The 20,981-nt window shown below is 37.9% G+C and overlaps 2 protein-coding genes across 3 annotated transcripts in view; both read left to right on the top strand.

Moving 5' to 3' along the window:
• KPNA1 (karyopherin subunit alpha 1) overlaps positions 1–8,662 on the top strand; it is a 67,788-nt gene extending 59,126 nt beyond the window's left edge. The window contains exons 12-14 of the mRNA XM_032406662.1: positions 1,413–1,540; positions 5,395–5,573; positions 7,133–8,662. Of these exons, the coding sequence (XP_032262553.1) occupies positions 1,413–1,540; positions 5,395–5,573; positions 7,133–7,320 (495 nt within the window). The 3' untranslated portion in view covers positions 7,321–8,662. The remainder of the gene's footprint in view (positions 1–1,412; positions 1,541–5,394; positions 5,574–7,132) is intronic.
• Positions 8,663–11,283: 2,621 nt separating this feature from the next.
• Positions 11,284–18,123, top strand: WDR5B (WD repeat domain 5B). Of its 2 annotated transcripts, none has more exons than XM_032406664.1 (2): positions 11,284–16,473; positions 16,897–18,123. In XM_032406664.1, the coding sequence occupies exon 2, from the start codon at positions 16,970–16,972 to the stop codon at positions 17,960–17,962; it is 993 nt and encodes a 330-aa protein (XP_032262555.1). In that variant the 5' UTR covers positions 11,284–16,473; positions 16,897–16,969; the 3' UTR covers positions 17,963–18,123. The 2 variants fall into 2 exon arrangements, with proteins under 2 accessions (XP_032262555.1, XP_032262554.1); XM_032406663.1 differs by having other exon boundaries at positions 11,284–16,559.
• Positions 18,124–20,981: the final 2,858 nt, after the last annotated feature.

Raw genomic sequence — 20,981 nt, 5'->3', positions numbered from 1 at the left:
TTTTTTTTCTAGTGGCCCCATGTATTAGATAACTTCAATTTTTTATAAAACCTTTGGGGACCCATTTTTCTCTAAATGGTTATCTGCCTTTTAATTTTATTCTTACATTAGGTGGGAGAGTAACCCAAGTGGAAGATAAAGCAAGCAGTGGGCTGAAGGGTTCACATTGGCCATGAGAAAGGCTAAACAACTGGTTATAAAAGATAAAACACAGACCTATTGGACTTTGAGCTGAGTGGAATCATAGAGGTTATCTCATCCAATATTCTCATTTAAGGATGAAACTGAATATCAGAGAAAGTGATTTGCTCAAGGGCACCCCTAGTAAATGACAGGATCAAGATGAAGTATTTTTCTGCTAAACTTCGCTGACTTCCTTCACTGGTATAATAGAGTTCTTGATCAGGAAAGCATGGTTGATGAATCACTAAATTCAGCTCCTGAAACCAATATTACACTGTATGTTAATTAACTAGAATTTAAATAAAAACTTGAAACAAAACAAAAAGAGCATGGTTAGTCATCCCCAGAATGCTGCCAGGGACTGAGATTGATAGCTATAGCAGTTCATATGAGGTGATTTCAGCTATAGTTGATTGCCTGCTACTATCAGGCTCTTACATAGAATTTCTCAGTTTCTTGGTAGAGGAAATGATATGAACCCATTTTAGGTTTTTGAGCTTAGGAGAAAAATGAGGGAAGTAATTTGAGGCAGACTTTCAGTGTTCATATATGAGGGGAGAGTGAGTAAAGGTACTCTGTCCAACTACAGGCTATGCTGGTAACCTGGGTGGGAGGTGGGAGGTTGGAATAGGATTGCGGCAGTGCTAAAAGGGAAGGAAAAGGTGGCTCCTGATGTTTTAAATTGAGAATGTAAAGGAGACTTAGTGACTGATAAAATTTAGAATAAGTAAATACAAAAAGAGCCTTTATAAATACAAAAAGAGAGGTTTGAGAAGACACCTAATATAGAGGGGGTGGATGATGTTTTAAGTGGTTAGCAGATCTGAAGCAAGCTGTTGGCCACCTTGGGCTGGAGCACCCAAAAGTGAGGGCTGCAGGGTTACAACACACGTGTCAGAGTTGGATGCTGTGAAAGAAATGAGAGTAGCAGAGGAACAGAAAATTGAACTTTTGTAATTTGTTACTGTGGGTGGAACAAGAGAGGACAATCAGAAAAGAACTCGGGGAAAAAATTAAGAGATTGTAAGATCCCAGACTCCAGAGAGAGTATTACCAGTGATACCAAGTATAGTTGAAAGGTTATGGGTAAGAGGACTTAAACTCCTTCCAGTTAATTTTTAACAGGCAGAGGGGTGTCATTAGTGAAGCTAGCTAAAAAGTTATAATTAGTATCATGAACATTTTTACAAATTTTATAATTTCCCTTTTCATTTAATTTTTAATTTCAGACTGTGATAGATGCCAACATTTTTCCAGCCCTCATTAGTATATTACAAACCGCTGAGTTTCGGACAAGGAAAGAAGCAGCTTGGGCCATCACAAATGCAACTTCTGGAGGATCAGCTGAACAGATCAAGTAAGTACTAGCCAGGTAGCATCTTGTAAATTAAAGGAAAAATTATGTCTACTAGTTATGAATGCTCAATTCTAACCTCTTGGAAGATTGTTCTGAGTTTCATAACTAGACTCAAATGTATATTTAATTTTTCTCCCATTCCTTCTTGCTGAAATAATTCCAGGATAATAGAAGTAAGGCATAGTTAAGGTTTGAGAGAATGGAAGTATTTATAGGGTGCCTTTAGTCTACTCTGGAGCTTTCTGGTCAGAACAATCTTAGGTAGTCTAGAAGGTTACTAGTAGAATCCTTAGAGTCCAACTTTGGTATCTAACTTGCTATTTTTAGTTTAGATGTCTTAAAAAGATTTGGATCAGACTTTGAAAGAGAGGTATATCTGAGAATAAAATGACAAATTCACTAGAGGCAGTGTCTCCTAAAGTTCTATAATGTTCAGTAAAGGGAGAGAGCTGTATTAGCTTGAGACTTAAATGGCCCCTTGGGTGGCTTATAATCTTAATGGCTAGAGAAGGCATAAATACGGACAGGAATCAATTCCTGAAAGAAGACATCATACAATTAAATGCTAAATTATGGACATTCAGTATTTCAGATTAAAAAAAAAGATTAATGATGAGAGAAAAATGGAACCTAGACTCTTCTTAGCCTGCCTTAACTTTCTCTATGGGAAATTCAGATGAGGGGAAGATATTTCTAAATGAGTGTTGAAGTTGTAACCCCTCCCTTATATATACTGTCAGAAAAATACAACTGCTTCTCATATTGTTGCTTTGTGGGTTGAATGTTGGCACTAATTAACCAATACTAATTTTTAGTGCTCTGTTAGAAGTTTAAAAATGTAAAAGGTAGTCCTAACATTTCAGAAGTTGATTAGGTACAGAAGATAACTGTACCTAAAATAATAAAATAGATTAATACTGCAAATAACTATTTTGGTAAAGTTCATCAGTGACAAGTTTTCAAGGAAGATTTCAAGTGGTCTTCAGAAGCACTTTTTATGAGATTAAGGTCTTTTTCAACCTCCCAAGATTCTGGTTCTGGGGTACTATGATTATAAGTATGCCACCACGGGTAATGGCATTTATCCCAGTAATGGTAGCAGTAAGAAGTAATGTAGAAGTTATAATATGGTTTCATAGTTGAAATGGTTAAACTGTACACATATTTTTAAAACATTTCTAAAATACTGTGGTAGATTTCATCAGAAAGTATTCAGGGGTATTTTGCTCTGTTAAAGAAGAGTGTAAAGGCTACTTACTATTCCTTTTTAAAATTCAGCATAGCTGTTTATATTAATGAAGTTCATTATCAATCTAGCAGTTTCTTCTTAACCAGACGGAATTATTTTGAAAAATTATTACAAAAATATTACAGTCCAAATTACAGAAAATATACTGACTTTATCACTGATAAAATACATCTGTGTGGTTTTGCTTATTCTTATGGAGTAGACAAGATTTAGATGCAAGAACCAATTAGAGTAACTTAGGAAATATCCATAATTTTAGGTTAAATATAATCAAATGCTAATATATAGGTTCTTAAGAATGAGGGATAAAGAATATTGCCTTGAATTAGAGAAAGTTTATGGAAGAGATGAAACTTGCCATTTGGGTAGAGATTTGGTTATTTTGGAGGAGAGCAAATAGCACGAGGGGAAGTGTGAGGGAATGTGCACAGGTAATGTTACTGGAAGAGGGAAATCAATATTGCTATACGTTATTTTTTTTTAAGATCTTATTTTTATTATTTGAGAGAGAGTGAGAGATATCACAGACAGACAGGGACAGGGAGAAGCAGATGCCCTGCTGAGTGAAGAGCCCGACAATGGGGCTCGATCCCAGGACCCTGAGATCATCACTGGAGCTGAAGGCAGACGCTTAACCAGTGAGCCACCCAGGCATCCCCTGCTATAGATTATTCTTTTGCAAGATGAGGAATTAAGTAATTGATGGGCTTTGGAAGCTGGGATGAAGGCCTTAGTCTTAATGGGAAGACTCAGTATCTTTGGCCTTGAGAGTATTAATGAAGAACATAGTATTTTGAAGAGGAAAGAGCAATTAAGATGCCACTGTAATAGTGTACAGCCAGGATTAATAGCTGTAGCATGAGATATGGGTCTCAATACAAGAAGAAAGGATCTGTAGGACTTGCTGGCAGGCTTTAAGTAGGAAGGGAAGGAAAGGGAAGAGTCAAAGGTAACTGGGGAAAATGGTAGGTGGGTATCCTTCATAAAAATTAGGACACAGAGGAAGCAATAGTGGGGTATAATAGTGGTGGTTAATCTCTGTGTACTTTTTCTTCATGCTTTTCTGTTTTTCAAATTTGCAACTAACATTTGTAATCGTAAAAGAGGCTTGGTTTTTGTTTTTTAAAAGATTTATTTATTTGAGAGAGAGAGTGCGAGTGAGGGGAGGGGCAGAGGTAGAGAGGGGCAGAGAAGCAGACTCCCCACTGAGTGCGGAGCCCAATGCGGGGCTTGATCCCAGGATCCTGAGATCATGATCTGAGCTGAAAGCTTTTTGTGTTGTATAATTCTATAGGTATTGGTGAATGCATGTTCTATTTCTACCATTGTAGCGTCATACAGAATAGTTCTACTGCCCTAAAAAAATCCCCTCTGCTTCACCTATTCCTCACTACTCCTCTACCCCCACCCACCCCTCAAATCCCTGGCAACCACTATACTTTTCATTGTCTTTTTTTTTTTTAAGGGATAGGGGAGAGGGGCAAGGGGTGAGGGAGAGAGAAAATCTTAAGCAGGTTCCGTGCCCAGGACAACCCTGAGATCATAACCTGAGCTGAAATCAAGAGTCAGACGTTTAACCAATTGAGCCAGCCAGGCACCCCACTTTTTATTGTCTTTATAAAAGTTTTGTCTTTTCCAGGATGTCATGTTTGGAATCATATAGTCTGGAGTCTTTTCAGACCGGCTTCTTTGACTTAGCATGTCTAAGTTTCCTTCATGTCTTTTCATGGCTTGATAGTGCATTTCTTTTTATCACTGAATAATAGTCCATTGTCTGGATATACTACAGTTTGTTTATCCATTTGCCTATTTAAGAACATCGTGGTTGCTTCTGGCTTTTTGGCAGTTACGAATAAAGCTGCTATAAATGTGTGTGTATAGGTTTTGGTGTGGACCTAAGTTTTCATCTCAATTGGGTGAGTGTCCACAGTGTGATTGCTGGATTGTACAGAAAGCTTTGTAAAAAGCTGCCAAGCCGTCTTCCAAAGTTCTTATGTTGCATTCCCACCAGCAAAAAAATGAGAGTTCCTATTGCCCCTCATTCTTGTCAGCATTTGGTATTGTCAAGTTGTTTTGCATTTTAGCCATTTTAATAGGTGTGGCATCATTGTTTTAATTTGCAGTCCCCTGATGACATATATTAATGATGTTGAGCATCTTTTCTTAATTTGCCATCAGATCTTTGGTGAAAGGTATGTTCAGATCTTTTGCCCATTTTTAAATTGTTTTCTTGGAGTTTTAAGAGATCTTTGTACAAAATAGAATTGGCCTGTTGGGCCTATGGTGGCTTTAGCACCTGTTTCAGAGGTGTGGTTCTACAGAAACAAAGATGAAATTAGTCAAAATTACACTGTTTTGATGAGTTGCTCATATTCAGAGTAAGAGGGTATTCAGTTTTTTGGAGTCCAGTAGTTGTGGAGGAGGAAAAATGGAGATGGTGTTAGAGAACTGGTTTTGTTTCATTTATTTGTAGCTTTGTGGTAAGATGTAGCCTATATGGCTGAATGGGTGCTCATTTTTATCTCTACAGTTTGAGGATGACCCACTTATTTTATAAAAGTTTTATGAAATCGAAAGCTTTGACTAAATTGTTCTTTGTATTTAGGTACCTCGTAGAACTCGGTTGTATCAAGCCACTTTGTGATCTCCTTACAGTCATGGACTCTAAGATTGTACAGGTTGCCCTAAATGGCTTGGAAAATATCCTGAGGCTTGGAGAACAAGAAGCCAAAAGGAATGGCACTGGCATTAACCCTTACTGCGCTTTGATTGAAGAAGCATATGGTAAGATAGAGTGTTTAACAGATGTCCTGAAATTATATTTTTCTTCTTGCTTTTCTGACTTGTCTATAGATCAGTGAGCACAAACTCATATGAAAAACTTGTTCTCTTATGAATAATGTTTAGTAGGTAGAATTATTAGAAAAAAATATGCATTAATTGTGAAGAGAAGTGAGTACCCTTCAATTTAGCTATTTTTACACCGGGCTGTAAAGATCTTCCTAGTTCCTGGACTCTGCTTGCCCTTGTGGGTGCTCTTGTATGCTTACTAGTCCATCTGAGCCTCAAGAACATCTGCATCTACTATAGATGATGCCAGATTCTACTCCTTTTCTCTTTAAGATTTAGAGTTCTCATTTTGAAGAGTCACTATTTGCCTTTTGGTTTCTTCATTCTTCCAATCTCAGGGTTAACTGTACTCTTTTTTTTTTAATTTGAGAGAGAGAGAGAATGAGAGAGAGCGAGTACCTGAGAGGGGGGAGGGTCAGAGGGAGAAGCAGACTCCCTGCCAAGCAGGGAGCCCGATGCGGGACTCGATCCAGGGACTCCAGGATCATGACCTGAGCCGAAGGCAGTCGCTTAACCAACTGAGCCACCCAGGCGCCCCGGTTAACTGTACTCTTAATCATTGGTTTACCAATGTACATTTTAGTTCCCTCTGTGATTTTAATGCATAGTCAGGGTTGAAAACCACTACTCTAGGGTTTGTTTATTCCTAAGACTGGAATTAGGGATCATAGGGTTTGTTCGTCTTCCAGTTTATCAGATAATGCAGAACTGCTTTCCAAAATGATTTTAACAATTTACCATTAATAAAAATTGTAAAAGCTATACCTGCTTAGTATAAGACATTTTGAAATGCGTAAAAAAGAAAAATGTTCCTCTACCTGGAGATATTCCTCCACAGAAATAACTACTGTTAATTTTTTGATGTATATATATTTTAACATGGCGATGTATATGAATATGTATTTTTTTTCCTTTGAGCAATATTAACATTTATTTCCGGTATTGCTGTAGCGGTTAGGTTGCTCATGGCTGCAAGTAAAAGAAAAGCCTAGCTCAGATGGGCTCAAACTTAGTAAAGGGACTGTGTTGGCTAATTGTTCTAGTTGGACTTCTTAGTTTAAGCAGTAGAAATTGATTCTGCCTCTTTTAAGGGTATTATATACATCTGTTGACATATTGGATAGCTCAGAACTGAGTTGATAGAACCGGAGCCAAGAATTAATTAGGTCACAGATATAGTTCAAAAGGAACACTTCTGCTACTGGCCTTAGCCACTGGATGACGTGTGAAGACTGTTAGGGAAATTGCTGCTTCTGGGGACTGGTTGTTGCTTGCATGTGTTTAAGATGTCAGTTTGTAATACGAGCATTCAGATGTCATCCCAGTGATACTTTCTATGCTGTTACAAAATACCAACGAGATATAAGTAGAGAAGAAAATCTTCCTTTACAATAAGGAGACATGGCAAAATACAGTTTCATTTCCAACAGATATAAACAATACATATGTATACACACACATACACAGAGATTTTTCTTTATTCTTCGTTCTAGGTCTGGATAAAATTGAGTTCTTACAGAGTCATGAAAACCAGGAGATCTACCAGAAGGCCTTTGATCTTATCGAGCATTACTTCGGGACCGAGGATGAGGACAGCAGCATTGCGCCCCAGGTTGACCTTAGCCAGCAGCAGTACATCTTCCAGCAGTGTGAGGCTCCTATGGAAGGTTTCCAGCTTTGAAGCAATACTCTGCTTTCATGTTCCTGTGTCAGACCAGGCTACCCAGTCAAGTCCTCTTGTGGAGCCCACAGTCCTCATGGAGCTAACTTCTCAAATGTTTTCCATAATACTGTTTGCGCTCATTTGCTTGCCTTGCGCACCTGCTCTCTTACACACATCTGGAAAACCTCTGGCTCTCTGTGGTGGAATACCCTTCTAATAAAAAGGGTAACCAGAACGGCCCACTCTTATGGAAAATCCCTAGGCTTTGGAGATCTGCACTTATATAAGAGTCATGGGATTATACACATATTAATGTGGCTCCCTTTCTTTGTGGGGGAAAAAGAGGACTCCTCATTCCCTTTAAAGTGGGGAAAAACACTGATATTAAAAGATGAGACTAAACCTTTATCTTGAATTTCACACAACTACTTGCAACAAGGGAGATGTTTAGACCTGTTGTGTACACTTCAGAGTACTTTTCATGAGTTCTTCCACAGTGAACCCTTGGATTACCTGGTGGCTTTTCTAGCCAAATTTGCATTAATCCTTACTGAGACTGGATGGTTTTCTTTCCTCTATTGGCGCCATTCTTCACAGATATTAAAGTTAAACCATCCGCTCCCTCACCTTCAGCCTTCAGTGAATGTGCTTTCTAGTTGTCAGGAATGCTGAAGAATTAACACTTTGACTCTTAAATGTGATACTGGTTTGAAGATTCCCTTAGAGCAGAAAGGAGAGGGGCACATTAATTTGTATGGCTGTTGCTTCTCTTTGGTCTTATGTGTCTTAGGATTTGGAAGTGGTTCGATTCTAATGCTGGTATGAAGAGTTAGAATCCTTAGTAATCGAAACAATATCCTGTACTTCAATAAAAAAGTAAAAAAAACAACAACAAAAAACAAAAAATCCCTCCAATTTTCCCAGACTCAACCAGTGTGACTAGAGGCTGTGTTTCTGCATTAAAACAAATGTTTCAGGCTTTGTGGTCCTGATCAAGGTCCTCATTAAATTGGAGTTCACCCTAGGTGCTTTTCCCCTCTGTGACTGGCAGATAACACATACTTTTAAAGGTTACTTAGGGAAACTTTTTTTTCTTAGCCCGGTGCAGCTTGATTCTAATGTATTCATGCTGCATATATGATCCTTTTAATGTAGCGTCCTTACCTTAAACAAATAATCATATTCTCAACATGACCTATTCAACCCAAATAAGGGCAGGGATTTTTTTTTTTTTTTTAATATAACCTCATTGTTCCCTAATCATTTCATTTCATCTACTAGTACTGCCCAGTCAAGTCCACCCATAAAATAAAAAGTTTCTATCTTCTGGCTCATTTAATGATAACCGCAATGTACCTGCAAATGGCGCTTCCAGTACTGTCTTCAGTGATCCACATTTGTGCTTGGACTGGAATGAAAATATAAGCTTAATTGCCAAGAGAACTGCAACTGAGTTCAATATGACTTCTTGGTGCTAGTTGGCCATCTTGACTCAATGTTGGGACACACTATCAGAGAAGATTTTTTTGTTGATATGCTGTTCAAAATGAATTCTGAAGGAAAAGTCGCTCACTTGTTTCAGAGAATACCCTTTTAAACCTCTTTAATCTTGTCCTCTTCTAGAATTCATTATAACCCCAAAATGTAACTATTTGGAAGTCCCCTGACAGGTTATTACACATCTCTGGTAAATCCTGCTGAATGTTAGGGATATTCAGAGCTTTCATACCTCATCATGTTGTTATTTAAACAGCCAACTTACGTGACCTGATTTAAACTTTAAAAAAATCCACTTCATTCAAAGTAGAAAGATACAAAGACAAAGGACATTTATCAGCCAAGTGTGTGACACATTCTTCGCATCTAGTCTGTAGTTGTGTCTGTGCTCTGGATGGATACCGTCTGATGTCTGTCTGTTACTGATGGAGCAGCCACTGCAAAACTAGTCAACTCCCATATATAACTTTTTCTAGTGCTGCTTTGTGCTGAAAGGACATTTTAGTTTACTGCACTTGACCTGTAAAAGACTTTGATTCTTTGTAATTTTAGGGACAAATTAGGTGGTTAATTTAAAGAAAAACTTTCAGTTTTGCCTTTACATCACATTAAAATATAACTTCTTTCAGAAGGGTAATAGAAGCACTGATTCATAGTAAAAATCTTGTTTTTAGCTTTGACTTTTTTTGTGGCTGAATTTTTTTAACCTGTACATCACTGGTAACACGTCATTTCTCTAGGATGTTTTAAATTATGTACCTTCTATTGGATAATTTTAAAAATTTCAATTCATTTTTGATAAACCAATTTGAATGGAAAAAGGATAAAGCACACAAAGTTGTTTCCCCAGGTTAGTAAGAAGAGCATACACTGGGAGTTTTGCAATTGCAGGTGTCTCAGTGAATGAATTAAAGTCCATTTAACTGTTGTGGTCCATTTTCTGTTTTAAACAGGAATTTATCTTGCTCCTGTCTTGGAAGTTCATGAGAGATGAGCTAAATTTTTTTTGCAATAAAATGTTCTTAATATAAAAATTGGAATTAACTAAAAGTTAAATCCCAGCATAACTGTTGGAACTGATAAAGCAGCCTTTTTGGTTATAGAAATGAATGAGACTTCAGGAGGTAACTAAGTCCTCATTTTAGTTCTCTGCCTGGCAGATTCTATTAATTTACATTGAATTTATTGAAACCCTATCACTAAGATGTTACTCATTACAAAAGCATGTTAATTTCAACACAGGAAAGCTCTCCTGCAATATATACTAACCAGGGGGGAAAGTAGCTTAATTATCCACCCCCCCCTTTTTCCTCCTCCGCACTTTCAAAGTATATTCAATGAAAACTTAGGTGGGGAAAAAAAAGCATTGGAAAGCATTTAGGATATAAAGGCACCCTATATTTGAAGGACCAGCAGGGTAGATCTGGTTAGATTGAGAAAAACCAGAAAAGGAAAACAGATTAAGGAGAGAGTTTTCTATGGAACACTTTAATTCATGTTCTTGTCACTAAGTAAGGGCCCTTTTAAACCTTTGTCAGCTATACTGTTTTTGAAAACTATTGCCCTAGGATTGTTTTTTCCATCTGCCAGATAAAGCTAAATGGGCTCTGGGCCATTTTTTCATATTGTCACAAATACAAGCAATGACAATTACCCCATAATAAATTTGAATTATTATTCCAGATTGTTGCTGATTTTGCCTGAGAAAAAATATGTAATATATTTTAGAAGCCAAACTGTCAATTAAATCCTGTTGTATCTGGCCACTCACAGGCAACTTTGAATTTACTTCTCTAGTGCTAAACAAACATTTCAGTTATTTATAATCTCCCAGTTTGGGGTTGCATTATGAAAGGGTTTTCCTCAAGTTGAAAGATTTTTCTTTCTTGCTGATTAGTTTTGTGAACATTTTTTCTATCAGTAGGCAAGTCATTGCATATTGATGTTTTAGGGCTTGGGGCTTTTCATTATAGGAAATCTTGATGTGTAAGGATGTTTTTCAGTAAAGAAAAGGGATCTACTTTTAGAAAGGGGCATTGTTTGCTTTTCATATTTATATACTATGTTCTACCTCCTACATTCCAAAATTTGCTCATTTGAGAAATAGGTATACCTATCTATCTATATATGAAGTCTCAAATCTGAATTTTTTGCCATCTGAAATTAACAGAGCCACTTTCATCTGTTAGTTGAGCAGAGTAAATACGTATCTGCCATGCTGGGAAATATTTTTGGCTACCTTTCTCTATCAAAAGTTAAAGTTATCGGGCACCTGGCTGGCTCAGTGGGTAAAGCATGTGACTCCTGATCCCAGGGTCGTGAGTTCAAACCCCACGCTGGGCGTGGAGCCTCCTAAAAAAAAAAAAAAAAAAAAATTTTTTTAAAAATTTAAAAATTAAAAAGAAAAAAAAATTTGTTTTCTCATGGGGCACCTGGCTGGCTCAGTCAGTAGAGCATGAAACTCTTGATCTTAGGGTCATGAGTTCGAGCCCCATGTTGGGAATAGAGATTCCTTAAAAAAAAAAAAAAAAAAAAAAAAATTTTTTTTTTAAAGTTCAAGTAACTGAAAGCCAGATGGGACACCAGTACAGTAAGTCTGCTCTAATACAGACAGTATTCTATAATATGCTTTCTTGTCAGAAAAGGATAGGTAGTAACAGTACCAGGACATCACAAAAATGTTTGATGAAGTAAAGCAAGTATTATATGCTAATTTTAAAAATATCAAGTTGCTACTGGGTATAAAATTTGGAAGTCTGGGGCAAGAAGAAAAGATTAAGGGTAGATGAAGTTTTGCTTTCAACTGAGGGTAGGAAAAAAGAAGTCCCAGTCTGTTTTCCCACAGGTCAAAAAGGCAACTAGTCTTTGAGCCTCTGTTGTGTGCCAGGTGCCTGGGGAAGGGCTTCCGTTTTTTCTCTTTTAATCCTCCAACTGCTCTTTGAGGTAGATAACTGACATTATCATATAGGTGACAGAATCAAGACTTAGAATTTACTTTACCCCAAGGTCACAACCTCATACACTGTCTAGTACGGACAGAGCTGTGCACGTTGTGTCTGGAAGAAAGCAGCGGTCACGGTGGAGGTGTTCTTCTGGGCCAGGAACTCCCAGAACTAGACTTACACAACTGTCCCAGCTGGACCAGCTTTTTGTCAGACCAGTCTTTCTGGCTCTTTCTCATGAGCACCCTTAAAATAACTAAGCTATGAAGTTGCTTTTAGGTTACATATTTTGGTAATGTAGAGCCTCTCAGCCCAAACTTCTTTTTCCCTTCTGTGGTGCTAAAATTCTGTATATGACCTGACAAAACAACAGAAGTCAAAAAATATATATGCAAATGATTGATTTTGAGTTCATTAGCATAATGGGTAAACTCAGAAACATGTTTCCATTCAACAAACTTAAATGTAGAAGGTACTGACAGAGAAGGCTTTGGAATGAAGAATTCTGCCTTAGAAAGCAGTGCCATCCATGGATGTGAATTTAACACAGCTGACTTCCTAAAGGAATATCATCCCAAGGAGTATCAAAAGTTAGAAAGATCACCTTTTAATGTATGTTGTTATGTTCTGCTTACTTCATCATTATGACCACTATATGTTGTTTTTCAAAGTGTTCTTACGCTTTGATTTGGAATGGATCTGATGATTCTTTGTACTTGAATGTGGTCTGTCAGGCCATGGGTGAGTGCCTTGCACATAGTAGACTATTCAATAAATACTAAATGACTGAAGGAATATGCATCAATGTGATATTAGTAAAGGGTACTTGGTTACAAAAGAAAATTCAAAGGAATTCTTTTATGCTGCTGTTTGAAACCAGGAATTAACAACTCTTAGACTTAGTGTCTCAATGTATGTTTTATATGTGGTTACCTTTCAGGAGGACATGATCTGACCTGAAGTTTACAAAAGCATTGTTATAGCCATTCATTATATAAAAACAAAAAACCCTACGCCTTCTGTGAAAAGTTATGGATATATTTTACAGGATAACATATGTATAATCAACCCCATGTGTTTGTATTATCAAAAATAGCACATTAATCTCTTCTGACCTACTCTAAAGTTAAGAAAAATAACTTTTTTGCCAATTACATCCAACTTACATGGAAGCTGGTGGTTGCCTTAGGCTATTAAATAGGGTGTTTGTTCTTTTTTCATTTTTACTACTAAATGTCTTGCTGAGAGATTCTACTGGCCAGGTATTTTTTTTCTGAAAACAAAATCTTAAATCAAAATGTAATTAGTTCCTGCAGACTACACTGTCATCTATAGTACAAATGGCTGAGTTTACACATTTATTAAAGCTAGTGTAGGTGACTGTTGCCCCTTATTTCATTTGCCAATTTGAAAAAGTCTGTTCTCATTTTAAAATCAATATATGGTAGTATCTGTGATCTTGAATGTTTCCGCAGAGAATAAAATTACTCTAAATTCCTTTATACCCATTTAACCTGAGGAAGCCTGTGGGAATCCAGTTTGGATCATTGCCTTATCTAAACCACTTGGGCCCAGCATTATTTAGAGTGATGGGTGAGGAGAAAACAGAAACCCAGGAGACCAGAGTGGTGGGGAAAGAAAAGCACAGGGTTTGAGAGAGATGTGGGCAGGCTGGGGTGTTACCGTATAAACAGTGTAGAATTTTCCAAAATTAAGTGGTGATTTATGAGAGTCCTCCAGAAGTCAGTGATTATACTGGTTTGCTAGGTATAGTCCCAGGTTTTAGATCAATTAACAGCTGATTATTTGTGTCCCCTTTCACTTTGAAAAAGGTCTCAGTTTAGATAAATTCTGGGCCACTACATGTCCAACTAGATTTTAATAGATTTAAATTGCTAGTGGTCCTAAGCAACTGTACATAGTTCTATTGTGCTTGACTTTTGAAGACTGCTCAACTGGAATTGCTTAGGAATTGCTATGAAGGGAGTCGGTCAAGACATTCCTTAAAATAGGACTTAATCTCAGTCCTGACATAGATACCAAAAAAATCTATTTTAAAAAATGACCTATTTGTGGCATTTCTATTTAGCATATCTGCAAACTTGACTGAGGGGAAGGGAAATCAACCTTTCAACCATTGAGACCTTCAGTTCTAAAACTTTTATGGGAACTCTAAAGAAAACAAATTGAATTCTACAGAGAGGGAAACTTCCAAATCACCTATCTGGTAAAGACTAAGCAGCAAAAATAGAAATCATTAAAAACAGGACCGTATGAGGAATTTTGCTTGAGAGCAGCAAATGCACAGCTCTAATTATGGTTTCTGCCACTTTGGATTTACCTGTATCAGTATTCCCTACTCACACTCCACATTGCTGATGCTCCCCTCCTCCCAAAGACCTAAACTACAAAATTCTTAGGCCTAATTCATAAGGACACAATATCAGGACTACATATTAATATTAGAACATGATTAATAAAAAAAAGATTTACCTAGTTATATTCAGAGCTTTAATTTCTTTACAAATTCCTGACGCTATTTGTAAACAAAAAATTCCGACATCTAAAAATGGATTTTAATAGTGGAAATTCCTTCAAATTCTGGGAAAATCTGAAGAACAATTATTTCTGGATATTCCTATCACTTTTTTTTTTTTTAAGTAAACTCTACCCCTAATGGGCTTGAACTCACCACCCTGAGATCAAGAGTGGAATACTCTACTGACTGAGCCAGCGAGGCACCCCCTATCAAGACATTCTTGACTGTGTCCCCTGTCCCTCTGATTTTTGTGGTATTTCTAGTGGGTTATTAGAATATACTCCAGCACCAACACCCCATCCTAGCCCTCATGTCAAATTTACCTTGTCTAATTTCTTCTTTCTTTACTCAGTGCACAGAACAGTTATTGGAAAAATACAAATTAAAATCTTTGGAACAAGCCTACACTGTGTTCTCTATAGCTTTTTTTATTTTTTAATGAGTTAATAAAAATGAAAATAGTCTCAACTGATGCAGAGTTTTAGAGTGTTTCTAAGCTTCCCAGTAAAAAACATACGATTTCAGGCTAATAGGAAAGGAGAGAGAAGAGGCAGAGTTTATCATAACTGAACTTTAAGATACATAAAAGGGAAAAGTTCTTTTTAAAATGTTACAGAGGGAAGGTCCGTGGTGGCCTTGCCTTAAAAAATATCCAAGAAGCATCCTAATTTAATGTATATAAATGGATGTGCCAATCCACTTAAAAGATGCTCTTCCTATTCCCAGCACCACGTTATCGTTATACCATTAATTTGCACTAGCTAAGACTAAAGCTTTTGTCCAATGCCTGGCCAAATTCCAAACTAGAGTAGTAGCGTCTTAAGGTAATGAGGTTTTCACTACAGTCGATTATTATAGGTGATTTAATTATGTCGTGCCTCACTTAAAGGCCAGACTTTCAATCATCCCTAATAAATACAGGATAGGGGAATTTGTTTCCAAATGCTTTTAACTGTTGGCTGACAGAAAACATCAAGACATACTTGCCGCGGGGCGCCTGGCTGGCTAAGTGGTAGAGCACGCGACTCTTGAGCTTACGTTAAAAAAAAAAAAAGAAAAAAAAGATACTTGCCTCTAGACTTCAGCTCGGAGAGGGGGGAAACCTTGTAAACACACTTGAGCTCTCTTTATTGAGCAATTACAGGTAAGTAGAAACTCACCAGGCTTCCAATTTTTTGGTAAACTTTTTAAGTAAGCTCTACGCCCAAGGTGGGGCTTGAACTCGAGACTCGGAAAGCAAAAGGATCAAGAGCCGCATGATCTAGGGACTGAGCCAGAAAGGCACCCCGGTAAACCTATTCTTGTTTAAAGATAGTAACTTAATCTGAAAAGCATACATTTTTATACAGCACTCTCAGGGCCATTAAACATTTCTTAAAACTTTATAAACTCTCTAAAACCTATTACAAGTTAACTTCACATATTTCTTAACCACGTTCCACCAACTTCTAGGTCTTTTTCGGTCTCAAGCACCTATGCAGATCTGACCTTTTCTCTTAGAAAGTTTAAGGCATAAGGAAATGCTAAAACAAACGTTTGCTCGTTTCCACGGCACTACCATGTCCTAAGCAGGGGCTTTTGGAGGCCCACAACACATTCCTTCCCGAAACGTTTACGCAACTTTTAAAACCAGAAGCTTTATAATCTGGGCGTAAATTCGGCTAAGCTCCCCTTGCCTATCTGCAGCCTTAAATACACGCCACCAGGCTCTATACCACAAGAGTAGAGAGGAGCAGAACCAAAGAGGCCCGCGAAGCAGATGCTTAGTCACCGGGATGAACGGCTAGCTAGCTGCCAAATGTGGGCTTAACTTTCCACTAAGGGAATCGGAAAATTCAGTTCTTTCTCGTGACACGGTTTCCAAAAAGAAATGAATGTTCTTTGAAACATTCACCGCTACCGACGCTAGTCAGTCAGGTCTGGGAGAAGCCCAATACACCTACCCACACGGAGAAGGAAGAAGTCCAGCATTTGTGTGTGGCAACCTCCGCCAAAGAAGACCGGAAGGAAACGCCGGCGCCTTCCTTTGCGCAAGCGCAGGCAGACCTCTCCCATTGGTCATGTCGGCTCGAAGTTGGAGTGCACATGCGCTCCGCCGTCCTGCCAGCTGGGTTGGATTGACGCGGCGGTGCGCCCCAGTGTTTATCCGCGGACTGCAGCCCGTCCGGGCCGCAATTCATGATGCCTACGCAGGTTTTTGTTTTTTGTTTTGACTTCCTGAAATCGTTTGTTTAAGCGGTGTTTCATTCATGCTCAAGTACCGAAAGTCTGTCTGACTGGTAGGCTTGCTCAGTGTTCTAAACGTTTCAGAGTTGGGGGAGGGGCGGTGAAAAAATACTTGTTGTAGATCACCCACGCCCCTCGTCACTTTGCACGGCTTTATACCTTCACAAAATACCCAAAACATTCCTCACTTGCCGACAGCGCATTGGACCCTTCTAGTATTATTTCTCAAGTATTTGTTTACGAAGGAGGAAGCAAGGAAAAAAGAGAAGTGGTCCAAGCCGTGCTGCTGAATCGTTGTATAGTGTAGTTTAAAGACAGCCCAGAAATTATAATCACTAAAAGACCGTTTATTTTTGAGTCTGATGTTTTTATCTTCATTTTGCTGGGCAGAAAGTCAGAATATTGGGCTGCCTGGTTCAGGGCCGGACGCTTACCTAACCTACTGACTTGGAGCTTCAGAACCATGGCGACAAAGGAGGCAGGAGATGCTAAAGCAGAGTCGAGCCTCCCCTTATCAGCCAATCGGAGCAAGCAAATGTCTGAAAAACCAAACTATGCTCTTAAATTTACTCTCGTGGGGCATACGGATGCAGTATCATCGGTTAAGTTTAGTCCTAATGGAGAATGGCTAGCAAGTTCTTCTGCTGACAAAGTAATTATAATTTGGGGAGCCTATGATGGAAAGTATGAGAAAACACTTTATGGTCACAATCTGGAAATATCAGATGTTGCCTGGTCATCAGATTCCAGTCGCCTTGTTTCTGCCTCAGATGATAAAACGCTAAAGATTTGGGATGTGAGATCTGGAAAATGTTTGAAAACGCTGAAGGGGCATAGTAATTATGTTTTTTGCTGTAATTTCAATCCACCATCCAATCTCATCATTTCAGGATCTTTTGATGAGAGTGTGAAAATATGGGAGGTGAAAACAGGAAAGTGCCTCAAGACTTTGTCTGCTCATTCTGACCCAGTTTCTGCTGTTCATTTTAATTGTAGCGGGTCCTTGATTGTGTCAGGTAGCTATGATGGTGTCTGTAGAATTTGGGATGCTGCATCAGGTCAGTGTTTAAAAACACTTGTTGATGATGATAACCCTCCTATCTCTTTTGTAAAATTTTCTCCAAATGGAAGATATCTTCTAATTGCAACTTTGGACAATACTCTTAAACTGTGGGATTATAGCAGAGGCAGATGCCTGAAAACCTACACTGGTCATAAGAATGAGAAATACTGCATATTTGCCGATTTTTCAGTTACTGGTGGAAAATGGATTGTGTCTGGTTCAGAAGATAATCTGGTTTACATTTGGAACCTTCAGACTAAAGAGATTGTACAGAAATTACAAGGTCATACAGATGTTGTAATCTCAGCAGCTTGTCATCCTACAGAAAACATCATTGCATCAGCAGCATTAGGAAATGACAAAACAATTAAACTGTGGAAGAGTAACTACTAAACCCTTTAGAAATCAAGTAGTAGAGCCAAGCTGGCAAAAAAAAAAAAAAAAAAAGCGTATTTAAAAAGATGGTTTCTCTTAATTTTGGTATGGTTTTGTATTTTTTTTTTTTTTTTAAGATTTTATTAATTTGACAGAGAAAGAGACAGCGAGAGAGGGAACACAAGCAAGGGGAGTGGGAGAGGGAGAAGCAGGCTTCCCACTGAGCAGGGAGCCCGATGCGGGGCTCGATCCCAGGACCCTGGGATCATGACCTGAGCCGAAGGCAGACGCTTAACAGACTGAGCCACCCAGGCGCCCCGGTTTTGTATTTCTTTTTAACTTTGTCTTTCTCTCTCTCTCTGACAAATAAATAAAATCTTAAAAAAAAAGAGGGGGGAATGCCTGGGTGGCTCAGTCGGTTAAGTGTCTGCCTTCGGCTCAGGTCATGATCCCAGGCTCCTGGGATCGAGTCCCACATTGGGCTCCTTGCCCGGCAGGGAGCCTGCTTGTGCTCACACTCTCTCTCTCTCTCTGACAAATAAATAAATAAAATCTTTAAAAACAAAACAAAACAAAAAAAACATTTTCTTAGATTATAATATTTCAGACCTATAACCTAAATTTACAAAGCAAGACAACTGGAAAAGCAAGTCTAGAACCTACGGCTTCTGACTTTTAATCTTCAGGTCTGGTATTAACTCCTATGTCTATCCCTGAACAGATTCCCATTCTGTTCCTCTCAGTGTATTTGAGAAATATTTAGAAGTAAGGTTTACAAGATAGGATGACTGATTAAATGAAGGGAGCAGGAGTTTGGAATAACTCGTGTTCCCGGTTTGGGAGATCAGATGAGTAAGAACGTAAGCCTGGGATTAGGTGGAATGGAGATGTATGGCAGCTGCCACTCACACATGAAATGGTTCCATGGAATCAAGTCTATAAATTGGGAAAAATAAGTCACGGTTAGGTCTGTTAAACATTTTAAGATCTTTATGGAGATAAAAACTAAAAGTAAACCAAAACATGATAAATGGCATTTTGTTGAGGGACTTCTCACTATCCTGGTCAGATTGTGCCTCATAATTATCAAGCAAGCTAAATGTCTAAATGGTGAGGCTATTCTCTTTCACTATGTGTCTGACCTAGTAACTCCTACCCATGCTTCAAACTCAGTTCAGAAACCACCACTTGTGGACCAGCACTGCCTGCCTGACTCCAACCACAACTGACAGCTAAGTTAGGTTTGGTTTCTTTCTATAGCTACTGTTATATAAAGTTCAGAATATATCTTTTACCAGTTTGTATTGTAACAGTTTCATGGGCCATGTTTCTGTAAGTTATGAGCTCTGTAAAGAAGTATGTTTTATTCATTTTTGTATTCTCAATATTTATATATATATATATATATATATATAAGGGATTAAGGTAATGTTTGATGAATGACAATGAATTATACCACCACCACTTTATTCATTCCTTGCCTACTTTCAATAAACATTTGGAGACATGTCCCCATACTGTTATTACTTTTGTTGATTAAAAAAGTATCTGACCATAGGCTCACGTATTAACTTTATATTCAGACAGGGCTTATAGGAAATATAAAGTGGAAAATGGTTTCTGCCCACTTTACCTACAGAGACATGATAAACATGAAAAAAAAAATCTAGAAATTAAGCAAAAAATAGTACAACAATTGAAAGTAACAGGGCTAAACTGTCTTATGTTTTTGGTATTCTTTAGTATAACCGTGCTCATTAAATATGATTTGCTTGACAAGTTCTGAGAAATATAAGGTATTAGAGTTATTAGTAAGATGACTGCCAAAAAGGTATTATGTGAGGGTAGTGGGAGAATTGGGATTAGACAGAGACAATTCTGGCCAAGAAATTTATATTTAACCCATAAAGAGGTAGTTACTCTAAGTAACTGAACAGGAGAATGACACAAAATGAGAAATGATCATGAAAATTCTTGCTGCATGGTAACATTTGTGAGTTTTGGTTTAATGAAACATTTTTTTTTACAATAAATCTCCAAGATAACACTTTAATATACTCCTTTAGAAGTTAAAAATGATAGTGTTCTATGAAGAAAAATTACTTATTTTTAAAAGAAGTACACTAAAATCAAAGAACTCGGTATCTAAAAAGCTAAGGTCAAATTACTCAAAGTATATTCACAGACATCATTAACATCAGATTATGAAATTATATGGTGCATTCCATTTTACTTAGTTTATTAAATCAAGTTAATGCAGCTGCATATATTACTATCTGTTATAATCCTCTGGAGAAAACTAGCAGGTTGGGATGGCTACGAGGACTTGTCGTCCATGTCATCCATTAATATGAGGCATGTGAGAATATATGAAACACTTAAAATAGAAACCAGCATCCATACCTAAATATGAGACGGCTTGACATCCCAAAGTGTAAATGAAATACATAACCATGTGCAAAAGCTTATCTTTCAAAACTTACAAGAAAATGCATTTGAAAGATTTTCATAATTGAGAAATTTAGGGTAAAGGTAAAAGGAAAAGGACCAATTGGGAATTCTAAGCTATGGAGTAGAAGAGGTGACTACTGGCCCCAAGCAACTTCATGGTGCTGGGATTTCAGAGTTCTCAAAAACTTGTGGCCAGACCACTCTCATCACCTTACAGGGACCTTTTCCAAGACTGCTCTCTGACAAGCCTCTGTCTGCCAGCATGCCCAAAGATGGCAGAGTTTGATCGGGCTGCTTCGCAGGGCTCTCAAGAAGCACCACTGCATTTGGGGAGGTTAGCTCTCCAAGATGCACCTGGGCAGTGTACTCAGCTGGTCTTCCTTATCTCTCTAGAAATGAGTACACAAGAGAGAGAAATAAAGAACTAGAAGCCATTTTGGCTTCTGCAGAGAAAATCACTTTGGTAATGGAAATTAAAATAAGATATGGTTTCTGACTCTCTAAAGAAGAGTTAATATTAAAGTTTAAATAAGTTGCCCCATTTTTCATTCATTTTCTCCAAAAAGCTGAAAGGCTGCATTTAACC

Source organism: Phoca vitulina, unplaced genomic scaffold (genome assembly GCF_004348235.1).
Source record: "Phoca vitulina isolate PV1807 unplaced genomic scaffold, GSC_HSeal_1.0 scaffold8, whole genome shotgun sequence".
Lineage (NCBI taxonomy): Eukaryota > Metazoa > Chordata > Mammalia > Carnivora > Phocidae > Phoca > Phoca vitulina.
The sequence above is the reverse complement of the archived record's forward strand: the minus strand, read 5'-3'. Positions and strand labels throughout refer to the sequence as shown.

Bases quoted from the DNA above. Each gene is read 5' to 3' on its own strand.
- WDR5B (XM_032406664.1), top strand. From the start codon at position 16,970: ATGGCGACAAAGGAGGCAGGAGATGCTAAAGCAGAGTCGAGCCTCCCC.